Source organism: Cottoperca gobio, chromosome 24 (genome assembly GCF_900634415.1).
Source record: "Cottoperca gobio chromosome 24, fCotGob3.1, whole genome shotgun sequence".
Classification (NCBI taxonomy): Eukaryota; Metazoa; Chordata; class Actinopteri; order Perciformes; family Bovichtidae; genus Cottoperca; species Cottoperca gobio.
Window position 1 is genome coordinate 3,206,079 of NC_041378.1, and position 19,596 is coordinate 3,225,674.

Consider the following 19,596-nt stretch of genomic DNA (forward strand, 5'->3'; position numbering starts at 1 on the left):
TGCGCTCAGGAAAGCTTTGCCAGACAATAAAGGCAAAATCCACCTGCGGGAGCAGAAAGTAAGAAAGAGGCCGGAGGAGAGGAGAGAAGGGGAGGCCAATGGAAAACAAAGAGAAGGGAAAAAGATGGAGGAGAAGATACGAAGAAGGTGAAGAGAGAGGACAAAGCATTAAGTAATGGAGGTCATACAGCTTATTCGAAATACACAGAACATGGTTCAGCATTGAACAGCCTGCAGAACAGATAAACCAATAGAACTCAGAATTCATCTGGCATTTAGCCGTAAAAACAACATCCTCTCTGCTTCTTCACAACCTGACAAATAGCATTTCAAATGGCATTTCAGCATCGTAAGCAGCTTTCCACCCACATGTCATTAGAGGATCTACAGCACAAAACATTCACTTCAAACTGTTTAAAGTCACAACTTTGATTTTTACTCTGAACCTGAATGAGCCTGACTTCCAGTTTCTACTCATTTCCTCGAGGTTTCTTTTTTTTCCCATTTCAAACCAGAGCATGTACTTTAAAACAGCATTTCAAAATCCATGAGGGTTGTGCTTTCGGAATGCTCTTCTAAAAACTAAAAACTGGACGATAAATGGATTTTGAAGAACAAGAGAAGCGCTGATTATGGCTTTTAAGCGTTGAGCTAAAGTCCTGAGGATATTTATAGTTATTTAGGGGTTCTAACTGAGGTTACTGGTCTTAATGTACGGTACATGTCAACATGTTTGATGCAGAAATCTGCAAAATGTTCACATCCATCCATCGTCTACCGCTTATCCGGGATCGGGCCGCGGGGTCAGCAGCTCCAGTAGGAACCCCAAACTTCCCTTCCCTGTTTGTGCCACCAAACAGATCCATCTGTCTGCTTCCACTCTTGTATTTGCATTAACTTTATACACTAACATGCTGAGAGGGGTGCTCATTGTTTGTGGAGCAGCACATTGTTCATCCCTCCATTGGTCTCCCTACTTCACTAATATCATCATTTCATGTGGAGTTGTCTGGAGCACCTGGCGTCCTCGAAGAAGCTCAAGCTACCTGAGAGAGAGCCGCTTTTGAATTCAAACACACCAGAGAATAAGAGGATAAGTACATAAGGAAATACAACACACACACACACACCACACACACACCACACACACACACACAACACACACACACACACACACGGACTCACGCAGACTACCTTCAGAGCCAGGGGGAGAAAATTAATTACCAGAACAGTCGAGGTAGAAAGACGGCGTCGGGGAGGGGGGCAGCGAAAATGAATGTTCTTTAGCGATACCTCGCGGCTTCTGTCGCAAATTGCGTGAGCATTACTGTAAAGCGCCGGCGCTAAGCCGAGAGAAAGGTTGAGGCTGCCATTCTCTGTGTAGCCCCTGATGATGTGTGCGCGCATAGTGTGTGCGCGTGTGTGTTTAGTGTGTCAGATGTCTCCACAGTTGTGATGAAAGGATTAATGATATCATGCAAATATAATTTAGGCCTTCAAGATTAAAAGGTTCTTTATAATGTGAAATGGCATGTGTGAGTGTGTGTGTGTGTGTGTGTGTGTGTGTGTGTGTGTGTGTGTGTGTGTGTGTGTGAGTTTATAAATAAGAGAGGTTGACAGAACCCAGATTCAGATTCATAATCTGTCTGTTTTAATTACAGTTTAAACAGATGGTTGATATGGCTGAGGAATTCAAAGGAGAGCTGAAAGTTGGACGGTGTGTGTGTGTGTGTGTGGTGTGGGTGTGTGTGTGTGTGTGTGTGTGTTGTGTGTGTGTGTGTGTGTGTGTGAGACATACATACTAATATAGTCTACAAGGCAAACATTGATCCGAGGGGCAGAGGGTCAATCCAGCAATAAATCTGTGACAAATCCTCTCCCGACATTTGGGTTTAACATGTCCGATGTTATGAGATGAAGAGGAGCTACATCACATTGTAGAGCCCGTCCTCTCCCTCAGTATGTGGTCTTCTTCCACTGCTTTTGAGAAATTGTGTTCGCAATCTAATGTTTTTATTTTTGCTCCACGTGAAGCGAGGCCACCGTTAACTTCCATACAAGTACAGACTCAACAAGGCAACTTAATCTATCACCCTCTATAAAGTGGAACATATCTTTGAACATCTAGGGGAACCGTTTCACAACGCAGGGATATGTGTGAAACTCCCCAAAGCAAAACATCTGTACTTTTAATTTGCACTGACGTGTGCACGTGTGACCTCGGTGTCACACGCTGCTGTGTTTGAACTCTGAGTGTCTCACACAGATTTGCTTGATCGAATTTGTGCTCAATTCTAATTATTTTATTATTTATTATTATTATTTAGACAGGAAACCCTTCCACACTGCCTTCGTACACTTAGTAGTGAGAACAGCACACACACACCCAGATATATGTCCATACAGAACATCAGACGACAGACACCCCCCCCCCATGCATTGTCTTGGTCCTACAGGTCAGAGCAATATCGGATAATATTATAGTTTCAGGTGAAAAACTCCCTTTATGACTGAACATTCACCAGATGCAGGAATATTTGTTGTGGTGTATTTCGTACTAATTTCACTCCCTGATACAAATTGCCTGTAATCTGATGAAGGGGACATACTGATATTTCAGTACCAGTTCGATACTTGAGTATCTCCATTGTATGCAACGTTACTTCTACTCCACTACATGTCAGAGACAAATATTGCACTTGTAGATAGATACTTTATTGATCCCGAGGGAAATGCAGTAGCTTAAAAGATATGACATTACACATCTGCAACGCTACAAACATATGATGATCTCATAGAATATGATGCATTGTGTAGATTAAAAACTGCCTAACAGCATATAAAGGAGTTCAAATTAGAAGAACCGTGAACATCTACAGCAGTAAAATGCAACAATCAGCAGGAATATTAATCCACAAATAGTACATTTAAGAGTAGAATGACATACTTTTACTCCAGTAAGGCTTTGAATGCAGGACTTTTACATGTAGTGGAGTATTTTCCACAGTGTGGTATTAGTACTTTTAGGCAAACAATCTGACTATTTCTTATATTACTGCTGAATGTGCCAAAACCCCTGCAACATCCTCGACTCCCTTAAGTGAAAAGAGGATAAAAATTCCATCATTGCGTTGTTTTTTCCACATCCACCATATTGAAAATGTCTTCCAAAGGGCCATAACGCAGCAGCATGCTCGGCCGCCCAATGAGAGACAAAAGCTTTGTCAGGTTTTTTTTAATTTATTTTTTTAGTTGTATTCCCTTCTGTAATCGCTCTTCATGGAATAATCATACGTTTAATGAGCTGAAACAATGTATTATGAAATTGGCACAGCCATTCTTCCACTGAGGGTATTATAATATGAAAAGTCTTATTAAAAGCGTAATGTTCTCTCTTGCACATTTCACTCACTTGACATATTTCATCTCCCTTTCAATAAATCCCCTCTCCATGTTAAAAAGGGCAATTAGAGGAACGGGTTAGTGAGCACAGCAAAAGATTCCCTCCACTTCCTCTTTATGATTCCTCTCTCTCTCTCTCTGACATCTTCTCTCGTTTCTTGAACAAGCCCGTAAAACTTTAGTTGTACAAACTGCTCGTACTGCTGTGCCACAAATTGCGGTGCCATAAAGTGTAATTGTGATCCCATCAATAAAACATCTCAGAGTTAAAGATGTATTGGATCTTTTGGGCTCATTGGCGCTCACACTCCATTATAGATCGCATCTTTTACCTGCTGAAACGTCGCTTCTGCTTCTAATGACTCAAAGCAGAAGCACTCATTTATCACAGACGAGTTGATAAATCAGCATTTTATCGCTTTTTAGGTTCAAAACATATGAAATATTTTAAGTTTTGTGTTCCTTATGTGTGTCTGGAATTGGAAAAAAGTGAATTAAAGTGTGGAAATTGTATAAAAAGACAGCGAATAAAGATAAAAAAGTGTTTCAATCATTAATCACTAATGCATTAACTATATTTATATGTAAACTTAGTACATGTTGCTACAAAGAAAGGTTCAATATCCAGAGAACTTAGATAGAGGTAGATAAACTATGTTTTCTAAAACTTCACATCGTCCCAGCTTTGGCTGAAGTGTTACAGACGACATTAAAGGTTCAATGCTCCAAACAAAGAAAGGGCATTATTTCACCTCTGAACTGGGTCCATACAATCTCTCATGTTCATATTTTAGTTGTAGTAGTTTGGCATGTTTATTGTATTTTAATTTATTCATTATATTGTGTATTGCATTTACGCCTGTGTAATGCCTGTCAGTCCGTCAGCAGGGCAACAATACCAAACTATAGCTTAGCGATTTAATACATTTAATACTATTGAGCAGAACACAGTAAGAGTGGGTTTATATTTTTGCTTTTCTTTGTTCCAAGACAAGCTTTGATTCAGACTTGTGTGTCTGTGTTAGTGTTAGTCTGACACCTCGATTATACAGAACGTATCCCACACAATACAACCTGAATTATAATTTGTTTTTCGATAATCCGGTAAATTAAAGTGCCTCCGCCATCATTCAGAGACTAAAGAGGAACGCCACTAACTCTGCTAACGTGTCAAAGTCTTGATTTAAAAAAAGGGGAATAGAAACGTTATTTCCACTTTGGACAATTCACTGGTTTCTAATGTTGTTCTAAAACAAGTGTCAGTGAGACAAAGCACTGGTGTGTGTCCCGCGCACTGAGACTGTAATGATACAGACACGCAGGTAATGGGCTCTCCTCCTGACTCTCATCTCACACTTTCATCACACCCTCCTCAATGCCCTTTTCTACCCTCCTTTCCTTATTTCCTCAGTCCTTGATTACCCATTGCTGTCCGTTCGTCCCTTTTCCTTTACCTGTCTTTCCCCCTGCACTAGCTTTTCCTTCTCTAATGTATTCCCCATCTTAACAGTATCCATCCTACCACCACACAATTAATTAATTAAATTAAGCCCGGGTCTTGAGCTTCCTGTCAATGAGGTAATTAACTGAGAAGCCACAGCATTGATGTCTGTAATTACAGCTCTTTGTTTGCTATTTTAAATCCGTTGACGAACTTTGTTGCGTTTCGCTAAACTTCCCACTCGTCGTGCTCATCTGCTGCATTTGAAATGTTCCTTTTGAAGGCGAGGCACACTTTCCTCCTCTAGTTCAGTGGCCATTGCAATGATTGGCAATTCATTTGTAATGAATGGTATTCACGACGTGCGCGTGGACCTGACTGCCTCATTTCAAGGATCAATACTGTGTTAAGACATCACCACCTTTTGCCACAGGCTGACATATCAGCCACGCAGACGAGAGCCGCTTTCTAAAACATGGCCAGAGGCGTTCAGTTGGTGGAGTTATTAAAAACTGTTGAGATCCCCTGACGTGCAGCCGGTTGTTTCCAAAGTTAAGAAAACCCTAGAAATGTGTTCAAATGTACAAAACAATGTTATATCTCTGTTTCTGCCAAAGTTTCTTCTCATCAAATGTCACTCAGATGCTATTTCGGAAAGTTTAAACTCCAGCAAGCTCAGGAAATGTTCCCGGCCTCGGCATCACGTCCGCCAAAGCAGTCAGTTATCTCACCCTAAACGCCTTTTTCTTTTGTAATGTTAAAAGTCACTTGTGTATGCCGTACATGTAAGATGATTAGGTTAGCAAGGGCTACTTATTTTTTGCTCAGGACATTCAGCTTCTAAGCATGAGGTCAGCTGGAAACTGTGTTTTCAACGTGCAATCAGCAATCAGAAATGAGAATGTGCTTTTGTCTCCCTCTCTGAAATCAGTTAGCCATTGTTTAAGAGCGACTATAGGTATACTATATGTGCTTTCGACAGTTTCTCGAGGTTCCTTTACTTAAACTGTGCGGTGACTAGTCCAGGACTCCAGATGTCTCATAATGGTGTTTTGGTGGCCGTCTCACCTAATTTGGTTGATAAAGCATCAGAGTCTCAGTTCACCAGCTCCCAAAGCGTCAATGTCGAGCCAAATGGCTGACAAGTCACCTGCAACTCACCTCATTTGTTGAGAGAACCGAGTCTTCATCCAGACTGAGGACGGCGTCTGTGAGGATGACGTCGTGCGGGAAAAAACGACTGCTCATCGTCTGCAGAGACAGAAAGAAAAGACTGACATTATTATTATTATGCATCCATATAAATATCAAATTACATTTGTGTGATGGCATGTGGCAATAAATAAGGTTCATATTCATGATTCCTTTAAATCATTTTACACTTTTATTCGATAACATCCGGCCGGATTTGGACTTTTACTTTTTATTTATTCAGGAAAAATGTTGAAATGCATTTTAAAGGTAATTGGTATGGATGTATGTCAAATCAAGGCACAAATAAATGGCCAATGAGAAAATGAGTTTGTTTCACACCCTGCTGTGTCTATCGATCAATAAGCTCACTTAATAGGTTTGGTGTGAGTCTTTATCAATTCACTGCCTGACAGAAACTAAAGTAGACCTTGATGCATCGGCCTGAAGAGGGCGGCGGCTGCTGCTGTTATTGACTTGTAATTAAAGTGTAAATTATTAAACTGTTCAGTAGAATTCTTTTGCTTTTAAAGACACAGATCTTGACTGTATGGAAAAACATTTGGCTGAGGTTTCAAACAACCGTCTCCGGCGGACTCGCACCTCATTATCCCACCACCATACACTATTTACTGTTTGTGATCGTTTCTTTGTGAAACCGCTCGAGAAACGTGTCCTGGGCTGCATGTGGGGAAATCTGCTAAGGTACCTTTTTTTTTAGGGTTTTAGAGTTCGAATGTCAGTGGGTGGAGCCTAAAGATTGAAATGTACGTCTCTTATGTAATCGAATAACGATGCCAAATGTACAGCAGCTCTTATTTTCTGGGCGCCATCTTTGTGTTCACTTGATTTTACTTGCGGGTCGGTCGTGTACCTGCTATAGATGGTCTGATTCATTAGTGCAGAAGCACATGGCTGCCTTCTTCAAACAGTCCTAGTCTCATAACATTACCTCACTGTATCTCATGTGTATCTCCACCAGTGTGATTCCCTCTCCCTGTTGTTGGGGTAAACTCTGTAAAACAGTAATTATCTCGGTCAACTAAGGTTCTACGTAATTGAAATGGAACTCCATGTTAACTACTGTCACAGCTGTGACGTTTAACACGGATTCACTGTCTGAAATACAGTAGATTGAATTTACACACCCCCGGGGGTAATATTAAGAGGCTTATTCTGCTTCCATCTCGGCTTAATGAGCCAATGGATGCTGACTGCAATTTATATTACGCAATAACATCAAACGAACTTGAACGCAAATCCCCCTGAATTATTTGAGAGTGCCACATAAAGAAACTGCATTAACTCATAAAGGGACGAACAAACTCTTGGGAGAAAATGTATTTTCTTTGGATGGAAGCACTATAATCAGCAGGCAGGTAATTAGTTCGGTCAGTACGGTGTTCATAGTGGTGTAAAAGTCTCACCATCACAGTGTAATTGTCTTAAGTAAATTAGCTACTTGCCTTCACTGCATTCATCCTGGACTAATGGTGTGAATATAATACATACACAAAATCAAAAATTTGCTTGAGTAAGAAGAAACAAATGCACGATGCACACACATTGTCAGCGGCCAGTTTACATTATGACTTCACTACATTTCCCAGCATCCTTCAGGTCTCCTTTACTGCTGTTCTCTCTCTTTCTTGCTCTTTCATCAAATTGTAAACGTTTGTGTGCATTTGCTGGTTTGCACATATATAAGATTGTTTATTACATGAGTTGATCAATACTGCGTTGGTGGTCTGTCTTAAGCTTTAAGCTCTAATGTGACTCCAGATCTTCTCAGTCATTCTTCACCTTGGAAACAGAAGTTGACAAAACAATCTAAATCTTAGATCAGCTGATGAGGAACACGTGACACTGGGTTGAGATTGTGTTGTCAGAGTCTGTCCACCAATATGTTCCGTGAGGATGGTCGTTGGTGATTCCCTGACTTTTCATATAGTGCCATCATCAGGTCTCAAACACTTTAGTTCAAAACTAAAACTAATGACATTCCGATCCCCTTTGGCAGATGTTATCATGCTAACCCGAGATTGTTTAAATGGCTGTATTCATACGGCGCTTTTATCCAAAAGCAATAAAAAGTCTGACCACGAGGAGCATTTAGAGTTCAGTGTCTTTCCCAAAGACATTTCAACATGTGGACAGGAGGAGCAGAGCGTTTAACCACCAGCCTGAGCAAATAGTTGGACCACCTGCTCTACCTGCTGTGGTAAACCAGAACAATGGATTTAAAAGTCGTGTCACATGATGGACTGAATATAGAAAATGGTGGAACAGAAAGACACTCATTAGTTGTTGCAGTCCAGTAAACATCAGTATTGGTGCAGACCTTCAAAACCTGTCTGTACCCCCCCCCCCCCCACACACACACAACCCTTCATCCCTCTGGCTGGTGTCAATGCTTCCCTGCCTCTGGACAGAGATAAGATCCCACTGAGATCACTGGCAGTTCAATGGTCTGAACCTTATCTCTGTCGCTCTCCTTCCACCCATTTCCTCTCTTTATATTTGCGGTGACTCCGACTACTTCAAGGGGAGTCTTTGGAGATATCCTTTCTGTCTTTGTGTCGCCAATATATCTGTAAATGACTGCTAAAAGTCAAAGATCACATCATCTAAAAGACGGTTAAATAAATAAATAAACATCAATCCTACAAGTTTCAAATGTCTCATTTAGATGAAGCCTAGTGAGTCTTTACGGTCTAATAACTATAAACTAAATTATATTCTGAGGTCAACACAAGACCATCAATCCAGCTGTAATACATTAGGACACTTGACCTTTGAACTCTTCTCTTTCATGCTCCTTTGGCATCATTTAAATGCATAGCCAAGGAGTCAGGATCAATGCTGAAGATTAACTTATCAATATCAAATTACAGGTGTGGTGGCCACACATGCAATACTGCAGGGTGATTGATGAAGGTGAGATATAGTCGACATATTAACAGCGGGGAGTCCTTTGATCATATTAAAGTGTGTTTCATGAATGTTTAGCACGCAGAACAGCGAGGCTGAGCGAGCGGACTCATCTGATCATATTCCATGTGCGCCTGAACGGTTGGTAAATCATTTAAACTTGTGCGATCCTGAATCATTGACGGGGCTTCGACCCCACATGAATCCCAGTGTTAACTACAATCATATGTTTTGTGTATATATTGACGACAAAGGGACGGATCAGAAGCATACGGCATGGTCAGGATTGCATTTTCTTTCAAAGCATATAAACTCATTGGAAAGAGATATTTGACTAATCAAGTGGAGGTTAGGCTTTCACCTGTAATGCATAATTGGGAAATAAATTTGACGGATGGTTTTAGTCTCTCAAAGAGTATAGTAGTTACAATAATGTAACACAACAATTAAATATGTATACTCGAAAAACATGAGTAATTTATTATGTCTACAGTATAACATGCTTAGGCTTCTCAAACACGGATGAGAAATGATAATATCTGCAATTATAAATGTTTTCTATTGTGATCAACCAGGACTCGGAGCATCTGGAGACTCCACGTTGGATTAGATTGTTCTACATTAGTTATTTTATTGCCCGACAGCACAGCGTTGATGTTACAGAAGACATGTGTGAGTGTGCAGCTACTTTCTTTATGAAAGTTTAAACTCTGTTTGTAAAATGTTGGGAGATTGATCGTGATTATGGACCGTGAAAGTCAAGTTCCTCGTAATCATATTAAGGCAATAAAGCTGATTCAGATTAATCCCATTGAACGTCTAAGTGGGAGTAAAGATTTTTTATTTAAAAAAAACTGCCTCCTACCAACAGACCATCAATTACTTATTTTTCATACCTGTGAGGTGTGAGGACGTTGTGGGACACTAATACAATGAATGAAAGAGTAGATATGATATTTTATGAAAAGAGTGGGAGCAGACAGAAGTACAGGAGAGAGGAAGTAAAAGCTTTCTGATGGAGTGTATCCACTCAAAACCAACATCAAATTACTCGGCTGCTGCGCTCCGTTGAGTCGAATTGAAAACTTTTCCGTGTGATGTGTGTCTAGTCATTATAGTGGGAACAGACACAGCGAGCGTGGAGCGTGTATTGGTAGGAAACACAGTGAAGAGCATCTGTCTGGGCTGCACAACAGTACACCACATGACTAATTATAGGACCATCGACGCTGTCGGGCAGCGGCACACTCACACATGCATATTGCTTCGGAGACACGTTTTATTGTCACCAGTGGAAACATTGTTCTCGTATTTCACTGGCGACTCATTTACATGAAAACAATAGAAGCAATTAGAACACAAAAACATCGGGATTAGTGAGAGAGAGAGGTCGGCGTGTGCGTGTTCAGCGAGTGAACAAATAAGAACGTCAGTGAGTGTATTTTTAGGAGGAAGCGTAATCGTTTAAATGGGTGCGTAAATGAGTAAAACTAAAAACACAAGACCAGTTTTCAGTATTGCATAACAGTTTTAAGGACATATATTGTACGTGCGTGTTTGTATGCGAGGACAGAATATTATCTCGTAACACTGCAAATGAGAACAATCCCAACAAAGTCACACTGCAGGCTGCACTCTAATGACTGACAATAAAACTCATGTTGCTTCAGTCTCACATCAAGAGTCCAGTTAAAGCTGAACTAGCACGGAACAGACCGTTACGCTGTACGTTACTTCTACGTAATGTTTTCCTTCCTGTGCTGCAGCAGAAGCAAAACAAGAATACGTTTATATTATTGTTATTGTATTCCAATACTGGAAGCAGACTCAATTTCTTTTTTATTGGTGTTGGAAAGTAAATAATACATTTGTGACTGTGTATGTGTGTGTGTGTGTGTGTGTGTGTGTGTGTGTGTGTGTGTGTGTGACTGTGTGTGTGTGACTGTGTGTGTGTGTGTGTGTGTGTGTGTGTGTGTGTGTGTGTGTGTGACGCACAGTCCCACACACACACACACACACACACAGTCACACACACACAGTCACACACACAGTCACACACACACAGTCACACACACACAGTCACACACACACACACAGTCACACACACACAGTCACACACACAGTCACACACACACAGTCACACACACACAGTCACACACACACACACAGTCACACACACACAGTCACACACACACAGTCACACACACACAGTCACACACACACACACACACACGCAGTCACACACACACACACACATAGTCACACACACACATAGTCACACACACAGTCACACACACACACACACAGTCACACACACACACACACACACACACATAGTCACACACACACATAGTCACACACACAGTCACACACACACACACACATAGTCACACACACAGTCACACACACACCACACACACACGCTGTCACACACACATAGTCACACACACACACACACACAGTCACACACACACACAGTCACACACAGTCACACACAGTCACACACACACACACACAGTCACACACACACACAATCACACACACACAGTCACACTCACACATGCAGTCACACACACACAGTCACACACACGCTGTCACACACACATAGTCACACACACACACAGTCACACACACACAGTCACAGTCACACACATGGTCACACACACACATAGTCACACACACACACACAGTCACACACATGCAGTCACACACACACACACACACAGTCACACACACAGTCACACACAGTCACACACACACATAGTCACACACACACATACTCACACACACAGTCACACACACGCTGTCACACACACGCTGTCACACACACGCAGTCACACACACGCAGTCACACACACACAGTCACACACACGCTGTCACACACACACAGTCACACACACGCAGTCACACACACACAGTCACACACACGCAGTCACACACACACAGTCACACACACACACACACATGCAGTCACACACACACACAGTCACACACACACACACACATGCAGTCACACACATACAGTCACACACACGCAGTCACACACACACAGTCACACACACACACATGCAGTCACACACACACACAGTCACACACACGCTGTCACACACACACAGTCACACACACACACATGCAGTCACACACACACAGTCACACACACACACATGCAGTCACACACACACAGTCACACACACACACATGCAGTCACACACACACAGTCACACACACGCTGTCACACGTATACACTCCGTTCGGAAGACAGACCTTAAAGTAAGAAGACATTTAAGTTACAAATGACGACTATAATTATATCAGCAAAGTATTGGTGTTGTGATGTCAACAATATTCACAGGCCTCTAAAAAACTAACAGAGTACCAGGACACAGAATATCAAAGTGACACTTGGTGCAGAACTGTATGCAGCAAACAATCAAACATACTCAACGGACTGTTTACTTCCAAGAGCGTTGATGGAAGCCAGAGAGAGTCGGATGTGCTCGGCAGGAACAGAGCAAATAAAAGCCTTTCATTTCCAGTGACAGCTCGAAGAGTTCAAAGTGACTGATACACTCGTGTTGTTCTTTTATTATAATTAACATCTGGTGTTCTTCAGGGTGCTTTGCTTAATTCCCTCAAACATTTTTTCATGAAGTGAAGCTCGAAACGGTTCAGAGGTTACGCTTAACTCTTAAACGCACATCAATTCATTTTAGCTTTACTGTTTTATATTTCAAGATGACACACAATTTACATATAAGCTATTTAATTCAAGTGTGATTGTGAACCCTACTGGAGAACCATCATGCTAGTTCATGCGCCGAATAGTGTTTAAATCTTTACTTCCTGGGAATATATCACCATCTTCTCCAGAAACATGTCAGTGGGGTTTGTGTGTGTGTTGCACCTGATGCTGATCTCACTCACCTGCACTGTTATCGTACATACGGACATGTTATTTGCACTATTCATATCTGCACAGACTGAATTTATTATACTGTTCAATTCTGTTACTGTACATATCACCGAATGCACATGCTGGTCATACCATTACTGTCTGCATGTACAACCATGTACATATTTATAGTAGTTTAAAGCACCACTCAATGCACTTCCTGTGTATAATATAGCACATTGTTGCCCTTCTGGTTAGATACTAACTGCATTTCATTGGCTTGTACCTGTTCTCTGCACAATGACAATAAAGTTGAATCTAATCAACAACAAAAAGAATCTGTATTCAGCCCCTGCCTCTGCATGGAGGTGTGCAGGTCTTTAGTTAAAGCCATTTGTTAAACTGTAGAACTTCTGTTTTGCTGCCGAAAAGGTTCCAGTTTACTGCCATTGATAGTCGCACTATACCTGACAGTTGTGTTGAAGCATTAATGAGATTTGGAGGCGCGTTCATAAGATATTCACACGAGCATGCACGTTTTTAAACTTCTGAAGATCCAGCAGGTGTTTTCCCCATTACATGCTCCCTTCAGTGTCTTCACATCTACAAAGGTCGGTGCTTTCATTGTAAACTGTGGCCAAAGCACATTTTGAGAAAATCTGTTTTTATAAAGGCGCGATAAATATCTTCACTGCTTTGCAAGAAAGTATCTTTTCATACATAATGGATGCAAAACGCCAGCAGCTGTTACCTTGGTCTGTCCTTCAATGACAGTGAGAGGCACGCTGGTGGAGGGCCACTTGTTCCGAGGAGGTAAAGGCTTGTCGCAGTTCCATAAAACCACAATCTGCACGGAAGAAAGAGTCGGTTAAAGGTGTAGCCCTGAACATCAATATACATCTTTCTGCAGAAAGGGTTTTTGTTTGTAAACTTTTACAGTTTAATCTAATTTAAGATGTACCTGGAAGTATCTGTTGAAATGTATTCACATGTTGCTGATACTTCTACAGTAACATGATCATAAAGTCAATCAGTTTGTTTCAGATGCTGTAATACAGGATATTTACAGGAAGTATGTCTATAGTCTTTATCCCACACATTTCAATAAAGCTTGTATCTTATATAGTACTGTGGTACTGTAGGTACTGTGTTACAGGTAGGTAGGTACAATGTTAGCAGTATGGTATAGTGTAAGGGCCACTGTAAAGACATGTTTTGAGAAATAAATTCACTGTTATGAATGTTATAAATCCCTATTTTGTGAAAAACTCAATACAAGAGAAGTAATAATATTGCAAAAGAAAGCATTTTGACATTATAACTGTAATATAATATAACTTAGGGGGGGAGGTGATTCATTGGGCCAGTTTCAGAGACGGTTGTTGTGCATGATGTATTGTTTGTATCTGTCTACAAGATTCACATTAAAGTTTGTGAATCTTGTCATTTTATTATAAAGCGGAGAAGTGGAGAATGAACAGAATATGAACAGGAGAAAGGATGTAAGGAAAAGGTTCCTGTCACAGGAGCGTGCCCCATGTTATGATTGGAGAGGATTATGCATGTCGAGGGTTTTCTACTGTACACTTTCTACTTCTCTGTTTGTCTCTTTCCTATGACTGGTAAAGTTCTGGTCTTTTTGTTCTGCACACTCTGTCATCTCCGTGCTAATCTTACTAGGTAGAAGTAAACCAAACAGAAGAAGAAGAAAGGAGGACAAACAGGAGAATGAGAGCCTAAGAGACGAAGCAGTCGGGAAGACAAACGTGCTAACTAAAACATGAGACAGTTACAAGTGATACATTTCTCTCATACATTATTGACACCTCTTGATGTCGTGTACACTTTGCTCTGCGTTTGACAGGTCATATTTGAATACTGTTCTTCATTATTTCTCTTTTGTTGAACCAGCAGCAGATCACAGTGGGATGGAGACACACTTCCCACCTGTGCACAGAACTTGGACTTGGCTACAGCGATGATGAGCTTCACCACAGGGGAGATCTGGGACTGCAGAGGAGTAACCGTATGGATCACAGCTGTGAACTGCTGCGACGGGCTCTTACCTGGACACACACACACACACACACACACACACACACAGAGAAACAGACGTCATGGGTAAACTGTATTTAGGTTTTTAACACAGATTCGTGCAGCTGTAGCTCTCCATAACGGTTAACTGGACACAGAGTGCTCTGTGCTGCAGCCGTCATCAATCTTTGTGACAGGATATAAACCCCCGCTCCCCTCGACTAAGCATGAGTAAACACGTCTAATCCAAGAGTTTGCTTTGAGTGTCTCATTTAGTGACTTGGGAATCATGCTGATTTGTTTCTATAGGGAGTAATTGTATTTTCTACAACCTCATAATAAAACAAGGCTTTGTTAGTTACTTTTGTTTGTTTATTGTCGCAAACAAATGAACCAAACAGGATAAAGAAAGAAATGATGAAGCGGAACCACATTTTAAATGACTACCCTCAATACATGATCTCCAGCATACAGTGCAATGGGTAGATGGAGTTGAGGAAATTGATTCCCCCTGTGGCAAAGAAACATATCAGTATTATAAAGCATCTACAATTTCTGAATATATTTTCTATTCCATAACAAATGAATCCATTCACGTCTTACTGTATCTTTGAATAGAAGAGCATATAAAGCCGTGTTACACGACGTACATGCACAACAATAGTTTCATTATAATCAAGTTAAGGTGACACACACACTCCGCACACACACACACTTCTGTGTTCATGCTTGGTGTAAGATAATGTGGTTAAAACAAGCAGCACAGCTATCTTTGTTGCTCGCTGACATGTTTGATTTATTAGATGTAACTATTTCAGGTTATAATGTGCATGTACATTTTGAGATTCTTTTTTGCTTCACACAAAATGCATTCATTCATTTAGTATTAAGTATACAGAGGGAGATTTTCAAAGTCATCTCATTTATCATTAAATATCTGAAGCCATCAGAATTTATTTCAAGATGATTACTTGATGCACATAACATCTTTAATTATTTTTAGCAGCACAAGCAGTTATAAAGCTGAGCAAGTCCAATTGTAATGATCCTATTGCCTCTGTTTTGGTCTCCACCACATCCTGAGGGAAATATGAGGCTCTTTAGCTGTTTAACGCTTCACTGTGTTCCAGCTCGTCGCTAAATTTCTCTTTTTTTTTTGCTGCAAACAGCTGCCTGCTGCTTGAAACTAAGATGCACCATATTAATTCTTTCCACCGATAACCGATAATTACTTCTACTGCTTTCAAATACCGCGAAGATATCTGATGATTTCCCATTTTTGTATTTTAAAAAATAACTTCCCAACCTGTAGTTTATGTAAGAAAGGCTACAATGTGGTGAGATTTAATATTCCACAGCTCTAAACTAACCAAATCCAACAGACATCAATATTAATAACACAAGAAAGACAAACAGTTGTGCCTCTCAGAATACACAATAACTTGGGGCCGATATGGGAACACACACATAGAAGCTCATGTAATATTCACAACAAGGAAAGAAGGAGAGGCACATGGCATGCCAATTGTTTGGTGGTTATGGGAATAGGGGAATACACACATCCTCATGGATAAGTGGAGCCAGAGTGCTCTTTAGTGTTGCTCTATCCATCTCTCTGACACCGGGCCCCCTGACCAGCCATCTCAGGTGGGCTTAGTGGTATTTATGGAAGCACGAGCTCTGCCCTTGTGTGGGTCACAGAAATAGGCTCAGTCCTTCTGTTTCAGCTGCGCCAGCTTGACTTTTTTACTAAATCACAAATTACATTTATTCTATTACAGACAAATCGTTCCACCAATTAGAAGAAGGTAGATTTGGTGTGATACATACAAATGGACACACTAACTGATAGTACAACTGCATTACTGGGGAGTGTAGGATCCTGCATTATTGGCTCATCATTCACACTTTGTGATTAAGGTCACATGTGGGTCATTAGTCCACCTGGCTGCCACCTGAGAGTAGTGAGAGTCCCATGAATCAAGGTGTGAATGGGTTCTAAACTGCCTGTGAAGAGAAATATGGAGGGCATTGTAAGTGGTGCCATTTCTTCAGTTTCTTTTATTAAAAGCTGGGGTCTGGTGAGTAGACAGTTTCCTGTATTTTTGTGACTCTCTTTAGACAAGTATCAGTATCTTATTACCCTTCACTCTGTTGCATCAGCTGGTGTCGTTAAAGAGGTATTGTACAGGACGCTATCCTGCTGACGCTTAGAGCTAGCAGCACACAGTGGCAGAGTACTGAAGAGGTATTCTCTGTGAGAGCAAATAAAGCATTCCTGGTGCAACTCTTTCCTATCATTCTATATATTTTATTGTACATTTCACTGCCATTATCTCACTGCACAGGTGACCTCAATATGTCCGTGGCACCAACATGTGTCCACGCATATACACACACATCAGGAGAGATTTGGTGTTCAGGGGCCCTCCTGACCTCACGCGTCACATGGCTTGTTACACAGAACCACCTAAAAAAGAAAATGTAATTGGAAACTGTTTGAAAATGTGAAAAAAAAAGGGATTGGAGGAACCATCTGTCAATCAAACTGAGGAGAAGAGCAAAACCATGTTTTCCATCGAGATAAAGCCTTCAGTGCTGTTTCTTTTCTATTCTTTCAGTGAAGAAATCTCTCTCCAGCTCTGATATAACTGAAGCTATTTCAGCCTAACACCGAACACTTGTCTCTCTGTGTTGCATCACACACACCAGGCATCGCGCTCGCGGCCAGCGTCTCCTCGCATGACGCTGATTGATCCGGTCGCTGGTGACCACAGAGAGAGACCATGCCACCGTGTCTCCATTCAGGGGCCAGACAGTTTAAATCCCTGAACTCTTACGTTTTAAGGATGATCTTGCACTTACTTCTCAGAGACTATTGGTGCATTGGGTAGTCAAAACTATTGTAAAGCAAAATGAATAAATGACAAGTTCGTCACATTTAATTGCCGTAAAAGCTGGTAAACATCAAAAGCAAACGTGGCTAAATTCTACGACATCGCAAAAAAACTATGATCTTTGGTTTTTCCCTTTAGGACATGATGGACAGCTTGAAACAGTTTGGATGTTTCTAGCTCTGTAAAGCGATTTTAAAGGGAAGTACGTTTGAGAAAAGTGCATCTTATTGTGTACAATCCAGATATTGCTTCATTACTCAACATACAAACAATGGATATTTGGCTTCACCCATTGCAACTTACCTTCGCCTCTCAGAAACGTCTGCATTGAAACACGCATCTTAAACGGGAACTGTTTTTCAGTGTGGTCCCATTCTTCATTCTTCTTCTTTTATAACCTCATGTAGCTCCGCAGCACAGCTTTTCACAAACTAAAGTTAAGATGTAACTTGAACCAAGATGTCTTTTTTACAGCTCCTGAGGTCACTACGTGTGAGCAGTGAGTCAAACTTTTTAAACTACCAGGCAGAAGTTGCAACTGCTTTGCCATCAAAAGTTATGGGAAGGTAGCAGAGTGAGACCGTCGTACACACGGCATTGACGACAAGTTATTCCCCGAGCAGCAGCACAGGAGATGGCAGCAGCTAAAATAGTGATTTACCGCAGTGGCATAAACCGAACTGCCCCATCTTTCCTTCCATCCCTCGATCCCTCCCTTCTTTCTTCCTTCTAACCCTTGTGTCCACAATTCCTCAGAGAAAGACAAACATCGATCTGAGTTACAGCCTCAGCCTCTCCAGTCTGCATATCTATACACACACCCACGTACGCATATACACACACCAGGCCGCTCTCTCTTCACTCTGCCTGCAGCTTTAAGTTTCTGAACTCTACTTCAACAGCAGTCTTACAAAACACATACACATTTACATATATTCTTGTACGTTTTTCTTATTTTAAATCACAGCTAACTAGCGATGCAATCTATATCATGAGGTAAAGCTTGTGCATTTGCTGCTTTTTATGTTCGCTGACGACCAGAAACCAGGTCTCTGATATGTTTTATTCTTCTTTTGTCCTGAGCTAAGTCTCGTTAGTGCAGCCAACATCCAGAAACAGCTTCCAGGCGAGCTTTTGGTGCGAGAATAAACAGCTTACTTGGAATAAATTGATGAAATTACTGGAAGAATTTCAGCTTCAATAACAGAATATCTAAGGAGGAACACATCACAAACTGATTGGCAGGTGATCTCTGGCAAGAGCAGTGTAGGAACATCGCCATTTGGCTTGGGCTTAGGCAGAGGTTTCAAAGTCTGACATGGTGGGGGCTTTGTGGGATGTAAAAAGGAAGTATAATATTGCCATGGAATCAGTTAGTTGAGCCGTGTTTGTTTTATTCCCATATTTGTTTACAGTTACAATACATGCATGCTGAATTAGCTGCTAGCATTTCCTGTTTGCAATGTGCATGTGTGATGTGATGATTCACAGGCAGGTTCTGGGGCTGTTAGGTTCCTTATTTGGCTCCATGAGGTCGCGTTCAGACAAAAGCTGTAAGTGAAACTACCAACAAATCGGACTTAACTCCGAATTCGACAACATCAACACTTACCCAGTATGGCAAAGTAAAAAGGGAACTGGGAGGGGTCAGTTGAGTACTGGGGGAGTGCGTGGAGACCACCAGGGAGGGAATTCCACAACAACCGGTTTCTGGACACATGGGAGTCCACGCGGTCCTGGATGATCTGGACCGAAGAGTTGAGGTGAGGAGAAAGACAAGGAACGAAAGTTAAACATGAATATGAAAT

At 41.2% G+C, this 19,596-nt stretch overlaps 1 protein-coding gene across 1 annotated transcript in view; it reads right to left on the reverse strand.

Annotated features, from left to right (window-relative positions):
- The window catches only part of LOC115003439 (exostosin-1), a 205,507-nt gene that overhangs the window by 36,344 nt on the left and 149,567 nt on the right, over positions 1 to 19,596 (reverse strand). Inside the window, exons 7-10 of the mRNA XM_029425218.1 lie at positions 19,401 to 19,533; positions 14,805 to 14,923; positions 13,609 to 13,704; positions 6,005 to 6,094 (exon numbers count right to left, since the gene is read on the reverse strand). Coding sequence (XP_029281078.1) covers positions 6,005 to 6,094; positions 13,609 to 13,704; positions 14,805 to 14,923; positions 19,401 to 19,533 — 438 coding nt within the window. The remainder of the gene's footprint in view (positions 1 to 6,004; positions 6,095 to 13,608; positions 13,705 to 14,804; positions 14,924 to 19,400; positions 19,534 to 19,596) is intronic.